Source organism: Symphalangus syndactylus, chromosome 4 (assembly GCF_028878055.3).
Source record: "Symphalangus syndactylus isolate Jambi chromosome 4, NHGRI_mSymSyn1-v2.1_pri, whole genome shotgun sequence".
In the NCBI taxonomy this organism is placed as follows: domain Eukaryota; kingdom Metazoa; phylum Chordata; class Mammalia; order Primates; family Hylobatidae; genus Symphalangus; species Symphalangus syndactylus.
The window spans coordinates 29281520-29301394 of record NC_072426.2 but is presented as its reverse complement, the minus strand read 5'-3'; the positions used below and the strand labels follow the sequence as shown (position 1 = coordinate 29301394).

Sequence of the window (19875 nt, the reverse complement as noted above, 5' to 3'; positions counted from 1 at the left end):
ATAACAAGACTCTTGGGAGGCTGAGGCAGAAAGATTGCATGAGCCCATGTTTTGTCAAAGTCAAACCATATCAAGCCTCTTGGGAGGCTGAGGCAGAAAGATTGCATGAGCTGCAGTGAGCTATAATCATGCCACTGCGCATCAGCCTGGGTGAGAACACAAGATCCTGTCTTTAAAATATATATACATATGTATATATATATATATGAATGATAATTTAAATATGTATGTCACATATATCATAATTATTAAAATATATCATTTGTAAACTCATTTACTATATTATTTTAATTTTTAAAACATAACTAATAAGAGTGAGTTTTATACATTAGAATACTTTGATCATATCTATTATATTTTAGTGGAATCAAGTATTAAAAGATACTTAATAAATGCTAATTAGTAATTTTAGTTGATCAAGTTTATACCTTTTTTTTTTAGAGTGCTTAAAATTCTGGGTTTCAAAATGACAATTTTTTCCAAGATTAAAGCCACAGCTATTTTTTATAATTTCTTAAAACAATGAATTTGACTTGATTCATGTTGTAAATTTCCCAGAAATAATGTTAGGAATTAGAGCTGTTTCCCAAAGCTAATTACCTTTATTATATAGCTTAATTATACAACTATTTTAAAAAGACTTTGAAAAGAAGTAAAGAAAGGAAAGGAGGGAGGAAGGGAAAGCAAAAGGAAGGGAAGAAGGGAAAGAAGATAGTAGGAAAGGACAGAGAGAGAAAAAAACTTTTAAATATTTTGAAAGGAAAGTCTACATCATTTTAGTTATTTAGTATAGTTATAATATGTGATATAAAATAAAATGTGCTGCTTTGATAACAAGGGTGATAAAAGAATCAAAATGTTTCTTGCAGGCTAACTGAGTCCTATCAGGGCCACACTTTCATGATGGTGTGGTAATCTATAGAATAATTGCAATCTTAAAATAAAAAGTTTATTGATATAGTCACTATTACCATGTATGTTCATATTTGTATACATACAATCTTATCTGTAAAAATCATCTAGGAAGTTCTAAGATTTTCTGGATAGCAAACTATTTGAGTCATATTTTCATATTTATATACATACAATCTTATCTGTAAAAATCATCCAGGAAGTTCTATGATGTTCTGGATAGCAAACTATTTTAGGCATCTGAGAGATAACAGTCCATAATACCAGCATGTTTTCTTTTTCATTTTATCAATTACAGGCATAATTCCATATGCATCACAAATATGCTGGCTAAAAGAAGATTCCAAGTATAATTAACTTATTTTATGTTTTTGAGAGCCAATCTGTGATTGTCATAAGTAATTTTAGTCACTGTACTGTAGACTGAATGGGTCCTCATGCTAGTAAAAACTCTAAAAATTTGTTCTTGAAACAGTTGGTGCTATAATTATGCTCTTTCATCATTGACCTCCTGTTCTGGAGGTGACTTGGATTATGTGCTGCATAACCTCTTAGAAAGTGTTCTAAGGCAAGATTTACTAGGTCATCAAATTCTATCGTATCTTTGCCAAGTAATTTTGCTCACTTGTATTGGCACCTTATTATCCTGGTAGAGGACTATTGCCTTTAAGATAGTACTGAAAAATGTTAAGTTGATTTGATTTTAAAAGACTTCTGTTTTAGTGTGAGCCAAGTTTGTTCAAGTAATAACTTTGCTATTTTCCAGCTAAGGAAATTTCAAACGATAATTCTTAAAGCCTAGATTTTATTATTTTAAAAATATAGGTAGTAGGGCCGAGCACGGTGGCTTACGCCTGTAATCCCAGCCCTTTGGGTGGCCAAGGAGAGTGGATCATGAGGTCAGGAGTTCAAGACCAGGCTGGCCAACATAGTGAAACCCCATCTCTACTAAAAATAGAAAAAATTAGCTGGGCATGGTGGCAGGCTACTGTAGTCCCAGCTGCCTGAGAGGCTGACGCAAGAGAATCACTTGAACCCGGGAGGCGGAGGTTGCAGTGAGCGGAGATTGCACAACTGCACTCCAGCCTGGGCGAGAGTATGAGAGTCCGTCTCAAAAAAAAAAAAAGAAAAAAAAAGTAGGTACTATTGATACCAACTTCTGCACTTATCATAGGTATGAAAATGCATGTAATACATATAGTCTGATACATAGTAAAATACTTAAACTGATAGCTAACAACTCTTGTTATTATCATTATTATTCAAATGCAAGCAAAGTTGCTGACATTGCATGACACTGTGCCCCAAGTCCTACGATGTGTTCTGCTAAACCCCCACTCTTTCACAAGCAAATCATATACAAGGTTAGCCATTATATGTGATTATAATAAGTCTGATTGTGTCCAAATAGGCAAAAGTTTTTCTAAAATAATGTGCCCTTGTTTCTATACTTCTTCAGTGGGTGAACTGACCATCCACCACTAGGTGAAATCAGTGGTTTATATAAAAATATTATCCCAGAACTGACAGTTGCCTGACATGCTTTCAAGGTTTATTCAATGTTCTCTATTTCCCAAACCTTGAAATATATGAATACTTTAGATATCAGTTGAAGTGTCTGGGCACCCTTGATGTGTGGTTATCCATTCACTTATTTATGCATTCAGTCAAATACTCCTTAAGTACATATAAGGGTCAGGTAACATTCAAGGTACTCAGCTAGAGTCCCTACCCTAATGCAGCTTGTATTCTTATGTGAGAGACAAACAGTAAAGAAGTAAATATATAGAATATATGCTATAATTTCAGACAGGGTTGCTGAAGGAAGATAATTTAAAGGGAGTATTAGAGAATGCCAAGAGAAGAGGAGGGTAAATTTATTAGCCAAAAATCTGAGAGATGAGTGTATTGTATTGCCACCTTATTTTCCTGGTAAAGGACTATTGCCTTGGCAAAGCTAAGGAGAAAGGAACAAGGAAAATGTGTGAAAGAGGAATGAGCAAGGTGAAATCAGATGAGTAGGCAAAAATTAGATGTTTTTAGGATCAGATTGCCCATACTAACAACTTTGTATTTATTTTTTGTGTGTGTGATGCAAAATCATTGAAGGGGTTTAAGCAGGAGTCATGAGTTAATTTTAAAAAAATAGAAGCAGAAAGTCAATTAAGAGTCGACTACAGAAAATACAGAGGATATGAGAAGACATTAGGGCCTATATTCATTGAGGTATTGGCAGGATGTGATGATGATTTGGCTATGGGGCTTAAGGATCAATGATTATCCCTACGCTTTCACATAGAACATCTTAGTAAAAGGTAGAGCAAAGGTAGAGCCATTATCTATAGTGGAAGAGTTATAAATTTGGGAGATGAAATCATTATTCTGGTTTTGAATATGTTAATTTGAAAATATCATATCTGAAGCCGGGGGCGGTGGCTCACGCTTGTAATCCCAGCACTTTGGGAGGCCGAGGTGGGCGGATCACGAGGTCAGGAGATCGAGACCACGGTGAAACCCTGTCTCTACTAAAAATACAAAAAATTAGCCGGGTGAGGTGGCGGGCGCCTGTAGTCCCAGCTACTCGGAGAGGCTGAGGCAGGAGAATGGCGTGAACCCAGGAGGCGGAGCTTGCAGTGAGCCGAGATTGCGCCACTGCACTCCAGCCTGGGTGACAGAGCGAGACTCCGTCTCAAAAAAAAAAAAAAAAAAAAAAAAAAGAAAATAGCATATCTGTGGACAATTGTATGTAGTAGTTTGGACTTAAAAGGTTCAGACTTTAGCCAGATATTAAAATTTGGTATTTATGAACAAATAGAAGATATTTGAAGCTATCAGACTGGAAGAGGTTCCAGGGGCTGAGAGTAGAAGTGGAAAATATAGAAATTCTTGAAACAGAGCCTTGGAAAACTCCAACATTTAGTAGCCAGAAAGAGTGGGAACAAGCAAGGAGTCTGACACAGAGCACCAGATGGGAAGGAGAAAAGGCAGAAGAGTGGAAAAAGGTTAAATTAAGAATATATTCAAGGAGACAGTGATCAGTGGTGATGTGTAGTATATGAAAGGACTGAACTAACAGAAAATAGGGAATTATACAAATCCTGAAGACTCATATTTATCTCATAGCCCAACTAATTCAGGAACCAACATGAGCAACAGATTATTTTCAAGGACAGTCTTGAAGAAAATGGAAATATAAAAAGCAATGTTCTCAGAACTGTTTTTACACCAAAGAGTCAAGTTCAGCCAAATGAACACCTTGTGGGGGTAATGTTCTTACTTCTTCTGCATCAGAATAATGCCACATAGAAGTGTTTCTTTCTCTGAAGAAGTTAATGTTGTAATTTAGTGTTTAGGTTTGAAGTCAAGCTTTACCACATACTAGTTCCCTGCTCAAGATATTTATTTGATTTCTAGGTCTTAAGAAATTTACAAGGCCTAAGCACTGTAAATGTTATAGTGCTCACCTCAATGTCACCCTATATAGTTCCAAAGGAAACCAATCTGAAACCTAATATAAGTGAGGGCAGCCAGCAAAATTTTGACTGTTCCTTTATAATCACTTTGATTCTTTTAAAAACTTATCAAATTTTAATGCAAATTTTAATTGTTTTCTTTAAAAGTGTCTTTGTTTGGTGTTCCAACTTATCTTGACCTATCTCTGGAATATTTCAGCACTCTTTAACTTATTGTAAGCCATAAGTTCCTTAGCTCTAAAATGGGTAACAGAGTACACATACATCATCTTTAATGTGGTTCCAGCAAGTGGTAAGCATCTAGCAATTGTTAGCGTCATTAACTTACCATTATTACTATCATCTTCATTATTAATGTCATCTTAAAAGATTGAGCATTAATTTAATGATGTATAGAAATATCTAGCATGGTAATCAACACAGTGTAGATGGTAAATAATTTTTGTTTTTTTAGCTTTCATGCCCATTCCTGCACTTTACCACAGTCCTCTCAAATTAGCCAAGCATGGTGGCACACACCTGTATTCCCAGCTACTTGGGAGGCTAAAGTGGGATAGGAACACTTGAAACCAGAAGTTTTGAAGTTATAGGGAACTATGGTGATGCCACTGCACTCCAGCCTGGGCAACAAAGCAAGACCCTGTCTCTGAATTTAAAAAAGGAGATATTGGGTGTTTTAGGAGGAAGATGTAATTCACATAATTAAAGGAAAGTGGTAGAGAAGATGCCCAAAGCAACCATTAATTTTTCTCTTATATAAATCATTTTAAAATAACCTGTAGTAGAGATACTTCATTGATTCAGATTGAGTTATCATAAAGAAATAATGATCTGGCTACCTTTCAACCCTGAAAGAATGAAAATGTGGAAATATGATTTTCACTTCTAAAAGATCATGAATTTTAAAGTTCCATTTAATATTATCATTACACTTTGTTTTAACTTGGTAACAGCAAATTAATAATTAATAATTTTATTTTAGGGATTACCTGCAAGTCGTGTGAGGTATAGAGTAGATGATGTCCAGTTTCCTTACCCTGCCAGTATTTTTGATGTGGAAGAAGATTCTGGAAGAGTAATAACACAAGTCAATCTTAATGAAGAACCTACAACAATTTTTAAGGTCAGTGTCTCTTTTCATTATGTAGTCTATTTGATGTTTAATTTCTGATAGAGAATTTGGCTTAACAGATGACAGCACATTTTTTTCTTTCAATTTTTCTCCTTTTTAATTTTTTTTAAATTACATTTTTTTTTCTCTTAGAAACTTACAAAATAGTAAAAAGAAAACCACTTGGTATCTCACATCTTGGAAATAGCTAGAATTTGCGTTTTGATCTCTATCCTCATGACGACATTTCATACAAACACAAATATATAAATATATGTTTTTCAAATCACATAGTCTTATACATACTGGTTTTTAAATTCAACATTATGTTGTCTATGCCAATAAGTGACATTAATGCGATTATTTTAGTGGTTTTATAGTATTTTACTATATGAGTATAACATTATAGTTTTCTTTTTAATATAATACTGAGTTGCTTTATAACTAGACTTTCCATTTTTTGTTACAATAAATGCTATCATGCAACTACTTGTATGAATATCATTTTTCCCTTACTCACTTTTTTAAGATAAGTACTCTTGATATATTATAACCCTAGAAAATTTGAAAAAAATACCCCTTTCTATGCATTCTTCATCTTTCCTGAGAGTATCCATTTTCCTGATACCACTCAACACTGATTGTTGTTATATTAATCTTTGCATATATCTAGGAAAATATCTATATCTATTTGATTTTTTTGTCAAATTTTACTTTTCTTCAAATACTAATGAAACAGAACATATTCCCTCTTTTGTTTTTTACATATTTAAAAATATATTTGACAAAATAATGCCTGTCTCTACCTGTCAAGGTATTAAAACAATAATTTGCATTACCATAAGTAGACAATTTTATTAAGTGTTTGAACGTTTCCATTTTTAATAGTTACTTAGAATAATTTTTGTCACTGTGAATAAAGTCTTTGACTCTACAGTAGGGAAATAGCTTTATCAGTTAACCACATAAGGATCAGTGAGCACTATGTCTCTCATGATTTTACCACTGTTTGGAACAGCTGATCAGTTTGTAAATTAGCATTAACCCAAAGGTCAGTTGTGGCTCTCAGGATGATCCTTGGTTACGGTCTTCTGTGATCTAGGTTGAATTAGTTTACATTATTAATCTGCAGCTTCCAAAAGAATTTATATTCCAGAGAAGCACGTAGTTATGAAAGTATTTAACATGTCTTAAAGTAAACATAGAATTACTTTGATGTAATATAGGTTATTAAAGAAAATAATTATAAATCCTATTGCAGTAATAAATAATATCAGACATCACATCTCAACACTGAAGCTTTTTCTTAGTTTTCATCATTTGAACAATTTCTGCTATACCGAATGAACTTGGCCTTTTAATTTGTTTTTAAGAGATAGTATACCAAAGAATGTTAAACTATAAAGATTTCCAATTTTATCCTCTAAAGTATTTCTGCCCTATAATCTCAAAAACAACAAATTCACTAGGAAAATTAATTTCTTTTTTGAGCAAGCTAATTAGCTTTTTATGTGTCTGAATTTAACACTTTTTAAATAAGTGTATTGGTGCTATAAAACCATGTGTATTTACTGTGGGCCCCAGTGGAATTACAGAAATGAGTTTTTAATTGGAGAGATATAGTATAATATACTTGTTTTACTGGTAGTTGTTTTTTAATCATAAAGTTAGTTACTTCTCTGAGTATTCTTATCTGGCAAGTGAAAACAATAACATTTATCTGGCTGAATTATTGTAAAGATTGAGAACGTGGTATATTCTAGCATAGTCTCTGCCACGTGGTAGGCAGTGAGGAAATGATCATTGCTCCCCCTTCTGGAACCAGGGAATCCAATAAGTAAAAACATACATATAAAAATTATGCTGTTACGTTGTTCTTACTTATAATCTTTAACATGAATTTTTATTGCTTTTTAAGTTGGTGGTGGTTGCTTTTGATGATGGGGAGCCTGTGATGTCCAGCAGTGCCACAGTGAAGATTCTTGTCTTACATCCTGGTGAGATCCCACGCTTCACACAGGAGGAATATAGGTATTGATTTCTGTCCGATTTTGAAATACATGAAATGTTTAGGGCATTTTTTGAAAGGAGTCTCTCAAAATTGATGTAATATGAATTTATGAGTAGACTTCCAATTTTGGTTTAGGCGTTTCTAAATTAATATAAAATATATTTAAAATTTTTAAATAGTTAATATGATAATTTAGTATAAAAATGTTTTAGTAATGGTTTAATAAATAACGGATACTTTTTAAAAAATTAATGCAAACTTATTAAAATACAACATTATATTTTGAGGTTTCAATTCTAATTAATGATTTGAATGGTAAGAAATAGATCTTTAGTTTCTCATTATTGCCAGGTAGAACACTTCATTCAATTTCCAATTTTGGCATGTAATCTGCAATCATATTTTCCATCTAATCAGTGTGTATGTATGTATGTGTGTACGTTTGTGTGTGTAAATATATAGTGTGTGTATATATATAGTATGTATATATATATAGTGTGTATATATATCTAAATGTACTGTGTCTATTTATATATACTGTGTGTATACATAAATTTGTATATATGTATATATATACACATATATAATACATATACATTTATATATATACACTATATGCATATACACCAATATTATATATTACAGTTTATGGTTAGTATATATACTGTTTTAGTCAACTGAGGCAGCCATAACAAAATACCATGAATTGGGTGGCTTAAACGACAGAAAATTCTGTTCCTTTTTTTTTTTTTTTTTTTTTTTTTTTGAGATAGAGTCTTGCTCTGTTGCCCAGGCTGGAGTGCAGTGACGTAATCTCGGCTCACTGCAAGCTCCACCTCCTAGGTTTGTGCCATTCTCCTGCCTCAGCCTCCCGAGTAGCTAGGACTACAGGCGCCCACCACCATGCCTGGCTAATTTTTTGTATTTTTAGTAGAGGTGGGGTTTCACTGCATTAGCCAGGATGGTCTTGATCTCCTCACCTCCTGATCCACCTGCCTCAGCCTCCCGAAGTGCTGGGATTACAGGCGTGAGGCACCGTGCCCGGCCACAACAGAAAGTTATTTTCTTATTGTTCTGGTAGCTGACAATCCAAGCTTAAGACCAGGTTGTCTGCATGATCAGGTTCAGGGTCTCTTCTGGTCTTATAGGCAGCTGCCTTTTTGCCATGTCCTTATCTGGAGAGAGAGAGAAAGCAAGCTCTCTGGTATCTCTGGAAACAAATAACTATATGAAAAATATAATACACTGTGAGAACACAGTGGTGGAAATAAGATCACAGTATTGAAGAAGCAGGCTAAGGGACACTTAACTATGTTAGAACATGATTAACATAGTTTTAAGTTCTATGTTGAAGGAAATGTAGAGTTTAGTCAATCCAAAAAGATAATAGACAGATATTCCACACCAACGAATCAGCATATGCAGAAATATAAATGAGGGGTGTGGGAGTCTACATTAAATTCCAGAATATTTTAGTAGTTTAGTCTATCCAAAGAAAAACTGAAAGTTGGATGATGATAATAATTGAGGATAATGAAAAATGAATATTTCAGATAATGGAGAACTTGATCATGTTCTAGGATGATTTTAGTGTTTTATACCTTCTTAGAATGAATTAATAGTTTGAAGCTAGAGCAGGAGCTAAGGTACTGAGGAATAAGGTAGGTGAGGGACACATCTGCAAGCACTTAACACACTGAACCAAGCAGTTTTATCCTTTCATACAAAGCTGCCTTTCGAAGAATCTACACAAAATTAAATTATGTAATATAATTACCAGAAAATCTTCCATAGCATGTATGTAAATCAAGGAGATGTAAACCATATGTAAAACAAATAAGAATTCTTGTTTAATCTGTTTTAAAAGGTTATTCTCACCCACATGTACAATAATATCTATTATTTTCCTTTTTTTCTGACACAGTAACCTGTGCTTCCAATCCTTTGGATTGGATTCCAGTTCTTTGCTATGTAATACAATAGTCCCCTCCTTATCCACAGTATCATTTTTCACAGTTTGTTGCCCGAGGTCAACCATGGTCAGAATATATTAAGTGGAAAATTCCAGAAATAAACAATTCATAAGTTTTAAATTGTATGCCATTCTGAGTATCATGATGAAATCTTGTGCTGTCCTGCGCCACTCTGGCCTGGAGCTGAATCATTCCTTTGTCCATTGTATCCAGGCTGCCCATCAGTCACTTAGTAACTGTCTGGGTTATCAGAAAAAAAAAAAAAAAAAAAAACATAGTAAATATAGGCTTTGGTGTCATCTGAAGTTCCAGGCCTCTAGTAGGGGTCTTGGAGTATATCCCCCATAAATAAAGGGGGACTCCTGTGCACAGTTTTCTGTTTTGGAAGAACTTCTCTGAACGTGTTAATTTTGGAGTTCTCAAAAACAGGATGGATATAAACTCACTTTGTTTCTCACTAAATTATCTAGATCAGGTGTTCTCAAAAAATATACTTACTCTTCTAAGTGGATCCAAAAAAATGCTCACAGTTTTAACTTAAAATTCCTGGGGCCGGGCGCGGTGGCTCACGCTTGTAATCCCAGCACTTTGGGAGGCCGAGGCAGGCGGATCACGAGGTCAGGAGATCGAGACCACGGTGAAACCCCGTCTCTACTAAAAATACAAAAAAATTAGCCGGGCGTAGTGGCAGGCGCCTGTAGTCCCAGCTACTCCGAGAGGGTGAGGCAGGAGAATGGCGTGAACCCAGGAGGCGGAGCTTGCAGTGAGCCGAGATCGCGCCACTGCACTCCAGCCTGGGTGACAGAGCGAGACTCCGTCTCAAAAAAAAAAAAAAAAAAATTCCCATCTGTGTTCTTCAAAGGCCCTTGCGGCAAGTCTAATTATCTTTGGAAACTCCAAGAGAAGAAAGTGATACAATGCTTAAACTTCCTCTTTAAATAAACTTAAGTGGTGTACTGTTTCTCTAGGTTTTCATTTAGAGCTCATTTTCTTGTTAATAGAAATACGCCTCTAGACTTCTCTTTTAGCTAAAATATTGTGGCATTGAGGCCAAGGTCATAAATTGAAACAGGGCATTGCTCATTTAACTTTCTTTATTAAGTATCTTTGCTTAATGCCATGTTTTAAAAATGTGAATGTGTTGTTCAATGTATAATTTACCATTTCATACCATCTCTGCATAGAACTGTTAACTACAAATAGATTCTCTTAATAAAGTTGTTGTTAACTTAGACAACAAAAATTAGCCAATTATATGGTACTAAAATTAACAACAGTCACATTGGTACATGTGGGAGAATTTTGATCTTCCAGAATTCTAACAATCACAAAATTGCCCTTGATTATCCCAGTTCATTTGCTATTCTGAGTTATAAAGAGAATTTGGTAATCTTGTTGCATTCTACTGTGTATTAATAATATGCACAACTGTACACACATGACTCCCAGAGATGCTAAGACTCAGTATCTTGATCATAATGCATTTAGTAGTACTTGAGTACTTGAAAGGATTAATTTTTTATCAAATAACCAGAAAATTTGAAAAATGAATGTTATACCAAATATGAAGAAGGACACTACTTTTTGGATAAATGCAAATAATTGAATATAAATGTTTATATAGGTATAAATTTGAACCAAAATTTTAACTGAACTATAAAGAAATTTAAGGCTAATAATTATCATCTTCAATTATCTCTTCATTCTTTTTGAATATCATTGAGGAAATACAGAGCAGTATCTTGATGCCTCCTAAATCCTTTTTCTCATGGGCATATAGCTGGATTACATTTCCTCTCCTTATTAACTAGGGGTGAATTCTGAATTCTGCCATTTGACTGATTTCTGGCCAAAATAATATGGAACTAAGTGGTCTGCGTCATTTCCTAAGCAGGCTTAGTCCTATTAGCTACTGTTGTTTCAACTAACTTAAGTTGTTCAACATTTTATTAGTTTCCAACAACTAATTGCATAATTAATTAATCATATTTAAAAGTCATTCTCATTAATATTGCAAAATATGAACATATGAAAATATTCATGGTAGAATATTTTTATTTCTGTATGGTATTTTCTTTTAATATGTTCAGTTGCTAGCTTTGGCAATATGCCTATGCCATTTCAGGTTGCTTTGGAGGCCAACACACTTTTCTTTCTTAATGAAAAAAAGTGAAGCACAGAATGGTTTCTGCCAACCTCATATGCCTCATTCCTTCTCTAATTTTTTCCAATTCGTTTTACTGCCTCAACTGGATGCACATAATTCCCAGAGATGCTAAGTGACATTATTAATTTTTGATTATTAGGATGGTCCTTCGTGTTGGGATTACTCCTAGTGAAAAAACTTGTACTTCTTGTGATCAAATTTGGGGGAAATATAAAAATGATAGCTCAAGATTTATGTTCTTTGTAGGGTGTAGGGGAAGGTAATGTGTTACAAATGGAAAGCAGTAATCTATCACGGTAAGCTGAGGTACACATGGTTTTTACATCTCAGGAATGTCTTCATTCCAATACTTGTGTTTGAATTCCATAGGAAAAATTAGCATTTAACAAATGATTAGGTATAAAAGAGAGATTTTAAAGATAAAATATTTATTTATCATAGAATATTTAACTGAATTATTGACCCATACCTCCCCCTTCTGTCACTGACTCCGTTAACTTATTTCTATTAGATAGTCATTAAATCATTAAATCTCAGGGTGATGAGATTGAGTTAGGGTAGTTTAGGTCACTGTAATAGGAAACCACCAAATGTCAATGGTTTAAAGTTCAGGGACCTGGGACAACTCAGGGGTCACCATCTTCAACTCTCTGTTTCAGAATAACTCATTATTACCATTTTAGTCAGCGGAAAGGGGAAATGAGACAGAAGTCCACATCTAGAGATTTCCTTAACCAAGTGAGGTGAGAATTGCACATTTCAGTTCAGCTCACATTTCGTTATGAGAGTCCAGGTACGGGTGTACATATAGCTCTAACTAGGGTAGAGGAATGCTGTTCCTTGCGAGGCAACTGCATCCTAGTTCAACCTCAATTGTTGAGGAAAAAGGGGAAATGGTGTAGGTGAAGACCTAGCAGATTAAACATGTGATTGTAAACAATTTACAGATTTATAGATTTTAATTGCCACAGTGATTTTAAAATGATTGATTAGTTAGAATGCACAATGGGGTACATGAGCTAAAGATAGAATAGAAGCATTTTTACATTTAAATATGTATTAGTGAAGTAAATTGTTCTTAAAATAAGAGAATGAATTTTTTTTTTTTTAATTCAAAGCGAATCTCAGATAAACATTTCTGGTTGTTTTAAAAATCTGTATTTTTAGTGATCTCAGTTTAATGAGTATTAACATTACATATTCCAAGTCAAACCTTTCTGGACTTCAAGCTAAAGATTGGATATTTGATACAATGAATTACCTTCTCCAGTTTTCTGAGAAGTTTCAGTGTCTTGGTCACAAAAGTAAAATATAAAGAAAATAAAAATGAAAGCATAATGGCAAAGTGTAAATTTGAGTTATGAGCTGAAAACTAGCATTGTGAAGACCTTGATCAAAAATGTTTCAGAGGTTGCATTTACTATTTGACATACGTTTTTCAATATACCAGTTCTAGCTAGACAGAGAAACAAAATCCATTGTTCTTTTTTTAGAATTGAAAGCACTTCTATGTTGTTCTATTGGTAATTGCTTAGTTGCTGGAATATAACAATAGACCTATCATTATCTTCTTCTAAAATTGTAAAAGAACAAAATAATAGGCACAAGTAATAAACACCACAGTAAGTACTTTAATATTTACTAAAGCAAAAACCTACTGGTTTGCCTGTGAAATTTTGATGACAGATAATTAGTAGGTTTTCTGACTTATGTAAAAGTAACAACATAATAAAAAGCCAACCCCTCCTTCCACATAGTTAATCATGCTATGCGTCTGTTTCATCTGCATATTTAAAAACTTCTTTACAGCCGGGCACGGTGGCTCGTGCCTGTAATCCCAGCACTTTGGGAGGTCTAGACGGGCGGATCACGAGGTCAGGAGATTGAGACCATCCTGGCTAACACAGTGAAACCCCATCTCTACTAAAAATACAAAAAAATTAGCCAGGCATGGTGGCGGACGCCTGTAGTCCCAGCTACTCGTGAGGCTGAGGCAGAAGAATGGCATGAACCCGGGAGGCTGAGCTTGCAGTGAGCCGAGATTGTGCCACTGCACTCCAGCCTGGGTGACAGAGCAAGACTCCGTTTCAAAAAAAAAAAAAACGAAAAAAACAAAAAACAAAACGAAACAAAAAAAATACTTCTTTACTTTCTGCTAATGCTCCTTTAATGAAGTTTGAAAATTATTCAAGAATTTTGCAAAGACAACCCTATACTCAATAAGATAAATTAAGTTGTCATTATTTAAAAACATATTTCTCAAGGAAAATGATGTTTTTCTGGTTTATAATTTATAATATTAAGATATTTTATATGTATTGGGAAAACATTTGATTTTGTTATTTTTCAAATCTTGTGAACTGATGTTATTTCCTGGTGGCTGGCTTTCAATAATCATTAAGGGTAGGAGTAATCACATAATGGGAAGAAAATTGCCCCATAGATATATATGTTTACTTTTATAATGGCCAGAGTTATAGTAGATAAGAATTACTATACACTTGATTCTCTTTGCTTTGTAGGGCTGTTGTAGTAATTGAAACAGACTCATTCTGTTAATTTCATGACCTTTTCACATCAATCTTTTATGGAGTCACTTAGGGGAAATGGAGGATCAAGACATTGTGTGCTTCATTTGTCATTAATGAACAATTGTTCTATCCAGAAAACAATTAGTTCTTTTTAAAACTTTTGAAATATATATCTCTTCATACTGTACACTATTCCTTTTGATGACAACAGCGACCTGTCTGGAGCATTTGCTGCAAAGACTCTGGCTGCAACCAGGGAAGCACAGCTGGGGCTATGCACTCTGCAGAGTCAGTGAGAGCTGAGAACAGGCAGGGGCCCCACCCACTTCTGAGTTGGAGAGGCTGGAGCCCAGAGCTCCCAGGTGCAGGTGCAACTATCCAGCTGAGACTGTGGACCTGGGCCCCCCTCCCGCCGCATGCTCAAAGTGTGTTCTCTCAATGCCTGGCCTCTCCTTGCTTCTGGGGCCTGCTCCAGTTTCAGAGCAAAGCTGTCATCAAGCCCCGAGCATTGTCACCACCTGGCTGTGTGTGCCAACACTCAGTGTGGTGCTGACATACCAGCCCCTTGCCACCTCAGCCCCCTCTGGACTTTGGGCACCAATGAGCATGGGAGATAAGCCAAGGTGGGGCTGAGGGTGGCCTGGAGCGGGCCTGCAGGCACCTCTTGGGCACAAACAGCCTGGGTGCCATGAATGGCAGCAGAAGGCAGACAGGCTCCTGGGTGGAAAGGGGTGGGTCTAGTGAAACCCCACCTTCTAGCCAAGGATTGCCTGAAGCCTGGTGCCCAGCCTGCCAGTTCCCTGGACTGGAGTGAGAACTTATAGTGCTTTTTCCAGGCTGCCTATGGCTGCCCATGGACCAATCAGCAATCACTTTCTCCCTTCTGAAGCCCATAAAAACCCCAGTCTCAACCAGACTCAGGCAGACATTGGGACAACCTGCTTGAGGATAGGAGCTACCCACTCTGGGTCTCCTCTCCACGGAGGGCTACAGACATCAGGACAGCCTGCCTGCATATAGGAGCTACCCATTTCAGGTCTCCTGAGAGATGTACTGTTGCTCAATGAAGCACCTCTTTGCCTTGCTCACCCTTCAGATGGCCACATACCTAGTTCTTCCTAGATGTGGGACAAGAACTTGGGACCTGCTGAATGGCAGGACTGAAAGAGCAGTAACACCAGCAGGGCTGAGACATGCCTTCCCGCTTGCCACATTGTGGGCGATGAGAAGGAGAGAAGAGAAGTGAAGTGGCCCTTCAGGGATCCCAGACCCAGGAGCTCTCTGAGCCAGGGCTGTGACACCCTCTTTGGGACTCTGGTTTCTGTTGTCTCCAATCTACTGGGTGCCACCATGTTCCTCTCACCCAGACATGGGTGCCCTCAGTGGAAGCTGCTTGCGGTGCACCAGATCCAGCCATAGGCTTGTATGGAGCTGGCATCTGTGCTGGCACCTGGAGCTGCCCTTCCCACCACAGGAGCCAGTGGGCCTGGCTGTGCACAGTGGTGGACCCCACACTCACTCTCATCCCCACCTTGCTGCTTTGTGCCTGGCTCACCCTTGGCAGCCATGGGATCTAGGCTGGTAGAAGAAGCCAAGTGAAGCCTGTCAGGCTGAGTGGGTGAAACAAGCCCAGTAGGCCTGAACAAAATTCATGCAAAGGTGCCACCAGCCACAGAGGCTTCCTACTGGAAAAGCAACATCCCAAGGATCCTGTGACATTTTCTACAACTGTAAACAAACGTTTGTATATTTTAGAAGCATACACACAACCAGAAATCTCAAATTGTAACAAATCTTCCACATGCATTGTTTCTCTTTTGTTTGGTTCCTTCAGTTTCTATTTTTGACAAAGATATAACAATGATATTAGTGTCTTAGAATTTGCATGCCCCATGTGATCATTCTTCCTTCTTGCTCTATCTTTCCTTGAACAAAGAGCTAAACAAAGAGTTCTTAAAAAGCTAATGGCATTTCTTCATTCTTTATTGTTGAAACATCCTCCACCTCTCTTTCTCAAAATTATCTCCAACTAGCTTCATTTTTTGGGGAGCTGGGAGGGAAATGAATTAAGTCCAGGTAATATCCCTATTACACATAAATATTCCAATTATAAACTTTGATTTTTTAACCATTCAAGTGATTAGATAGTTTCTTCATATCTATTTACAATTGCATATCTTTGTTTAAATCATTTTCTACAATTCATTTTTCATTAGAAATTGAGAAAAATGTGTTAATCTTATTCATAAAAACTCTTTTCTCAAATTCACATTATGCAATGAATGAAATAGACTATAGAGATCATTTAGTTGGCCTAATAAATCAATCATTCAGTACTTGACTCCTTAAGCAGCCCTTAGGAACTATGTCCTTCATACAAACAAACCGATTTCAGACCACAGTAACTGGGACCTTGACCAATTGTGCTTCCTGTAGTTGAAGATCTGAGAGGCTTACTCTCATTGTCACTGCATGTTCATATTTGCTAAGAGGTTTTCAGTCAATTATCTCTTTAGATATTTTAGAAATTAGTTACAATGTCAGAGTCAGTAAATTCCTTTTATATATCTTTCATTTAAACCCTACAGAAATAGCAAAGTCTTAATAGTAGTTCAAATACATATTACTTGAGATTACATTGACTCCCGTAGGTGAAGTAAGTTAGCCTTCTGAAGAATGAGAATGACATTTGACCTTCATTTCAGGATGATGGACTAAGACTTACACACACTGAAATTCACTTGTCATCAGTTTTAAAAGTAAATATCATGAAAAGGTCAACACGTCTGGAATAGATCATGGAGTCTAAATGTGAATATTGATTTTGAGTGGAAAATGCATTATGTTACATAATTTATCAAAAAATTTGCCGAACACAATTAATTGCAAAATTTTCAAAGATATATGCCACCTATATAGATAGGCCTTTGTTATTTATTTAAAAATAGAAATGTATCAACTTGAATATTAACCATTGCATGATTTAGTGTCACATTCATGTTAATTTTTAAGATTTGTATATTTCCAAGTGTAATTTCCGTAACAACATAAATTCAAAATTTATACTGGTATATATATTATAAAAATAAGGGCAAATATCCCTAAGTTATATTTGTTAACCTCTTAAGTTTGATATATTGCTAAACTCAGAGAAAATACTGTAAGTCCTTTTCAATTTCTATTATTATTAAAATTTAATATATCAAATTCAAAATCAGAATATTATACATGTGAACATTCTGAAATTTCGAAAAATTTTGACTCTTCAAAAGATAATCTTACCACTTTCTCTGTTAAAATAAAAAATTGGTAGTTGGTTGATTCATATGAATTAATTTTGTAATAAATGACAGGTTACCTATAGTTTCCAGCATAGGTAAGACCATATAATTTATTGTCCAAAGCAGGACGCTTTTGAGAGTAAGAAGGGCCCTCTATAATAATTAAGGTAGGGCAATAGACAAACAGGGATGGGTTTATCAGGACCTAACCCCATTGTAAGTCGAGGAGCATACCGAATGTATATTACTTTCATACAATAGTAAAGTAAAAAATCGCAAGTCAAACCATCATAAATCAGGGATCTTCTCTGTACTTTAGTAAGTTTGAAAAATTTCTCCAGCACATTCTTACGGATTTAAGCTTTAAGAGCCAATGACTATGAGAGATTAGAACACACTATTTTAACGAGAACAATATAAATATTTAAGCAAAGGAAAAAACACCTTAAATTGTAGTTTTTGCTTTCAAATATTTGGATAAATTGTTTATACTTCAGTTTTTATATCCTCAAGATGAAGATTCTTTAAGGAACTGAATAGAAGCAAAACTCTTAACGACAGGAAGCAAGCATTCTTTGGAACATAAGTAAAAAATAGTGTCTACTCTTTTGGCCCTTCATTAATTTTCTTATCTAAAATACATCCTAAGAATTCTGGGAGAACTGGCATCTCGCTCCTGATTCATGTCTTTTTTAAACTGTTTTTCTTATTTAAATATGTAAAATTAGATCACTCTGATGCAATTACTCCAAGGTTACAAATAATCAGAGTTCTAGTGGGTGTTTTTTTTTTTTTATTTTTCACTTCCCATTTTCATTAAATTCCCTCATAGTAGATATAAAAACAGTACCTTAATTGGTACTGATTTGCAAATATATTGAATTCAAACATGTCAAAATAAATTAGATTTGTCTCTTAGTACAAAGAAAGCAATAGAGCCAGATTGAATCCTAGTGAAATTTTATAGCATCTATTTATAAACACTTTTATATCCTAAATTGCTTGGCTTTTAAAATAATTAGAAGCTTTATTCGACACATGCAACATTTACTTTTATTGTTACTTCTCGAACTCAACAATAAAAGTAGATTTTAAATTGTAGAGTATTTGTTTCGTCTATATTTATAGTGTAAAAACTGGGTCTAACATTTAGACATTGCAAATTATGTTATTCTAGTATAGTCATTATTCAGAAAATTAGTTAATATGTACTTAATTGAAAGATTTATTGTAATCTATATTTTCAAAAAACACTTAGAAATATTAAAAGGATATATATGGGCCAGGTGCGGTAGTTCACACCTGTAATCCTGCACTTTGAGAGGCCGAGGTGGGTGGATCATGAGGTCAGGAGTTCAAGACCAGCCTGGCCAAGATGGTGAAATCTCATCTCTACCGAAAGTACAAAAAATTAGCCAGGCGTGGTGGTGGGCGCCTGTAATCCCAGCTACTCAGGAGGCTGAGGCAGAGAATTGCTTGAACCTGGGAGCCACAGGTTGCAGTGAGCCGAGATCGCGCCACTGCCCTCCAGCCTGGGCCATAAAGCGAGACTCCGTCTAAACAAAACAAAAAGGATATGTATGAATTAGTTTATATCTTCATGAGATTATATTGTAAGTATTGTGCATGTAAATTCTGAAGCAGTTAACTTTTTCGGTTTGCATTTAATCTGCAAATATTTACTTTTAAACCATTTTGGAGTTATTTTGATCAGTTTTCTTTACTAAAGTGCAGTTATTTGTGATACATCCAATACAGTGTAATATTATTCAGCAATAAAGTTAAATGAGATATCACAATACAAAAAGACGTAGAGGAAACTTAAGTGCATATTGATAAGGAAGGAAGCCAGTCCAAAAAACTACATACCGTATGATTTCATCTATGTGACATTATAGAAAAGTTAAACATATAGAGGCAGTAAAAAGATCATTGGTTACCAGGGGTTCAGGTGAAAAGTGAGATGAGTAGATGAAAAACAGAAACATTTTAGGTCAGGGTGAAGGAAGTTCACTAATAACTGATCCTAAGGGAAAACTCTCACTGTGTGGAAGATAGCACACAGTATCACTATGTGAACCAGCTGGAATAGGAACCCAAACACTTCCCTCCACTGCATTCTGGGCTGCAGTATTACCAGTGCCTGAACCTGGTGAGAGACATATTCACACGCAAGTTATATGAAAGTTATATGAAGTGGATTTATTAATTGTTACTCTAATAGATGTGAGGTGATATCTCATTGTAGGTTTAACTTTTATTTTCCTGATCGTTAGTGATATTGAACATTTTTTCATATATTTACTGGTCATTTGTATGTCTTCTTTTGGAACTATCTATTCTGGTCCTTGGTCCGTTTTTAAATCAGGCTATTGGTGGAAGAGATATCTGTACTCCCATGATTATTGTAGCATTA

At 35.4% G+C, this 19875-nt stretch overlaps 1 protein-coding gene across 9 annotated transcripts in view; it reads left to right on the top strand.

Moving 5' to 3' along the window:
• The window catches only part of PCDH15 (protocadherin related 15), a 1819045-nt gene that overhangs the window by 1643162 nt on the left and 156008 nt on the right, over positions 1 to 19875 (top strand). For all 9 annotated transcript variants that reach the window (XM_055274344.2, XM_055274341.2, XM_055274340.2 and 6 more), the window contains 2 exons: positions 5368 to 5508; positions 7415 to 7527. In XM_055274344.2, the coding sequence (XP_055130319.1) occupies positions 5368 to 5508; positions 7415 to 7527 (254 nt within the window). The remainder of the gene's footprint in view (positions 1 to 5367; positions 5509 to 7414; positions 7528 to 19875) is intronic.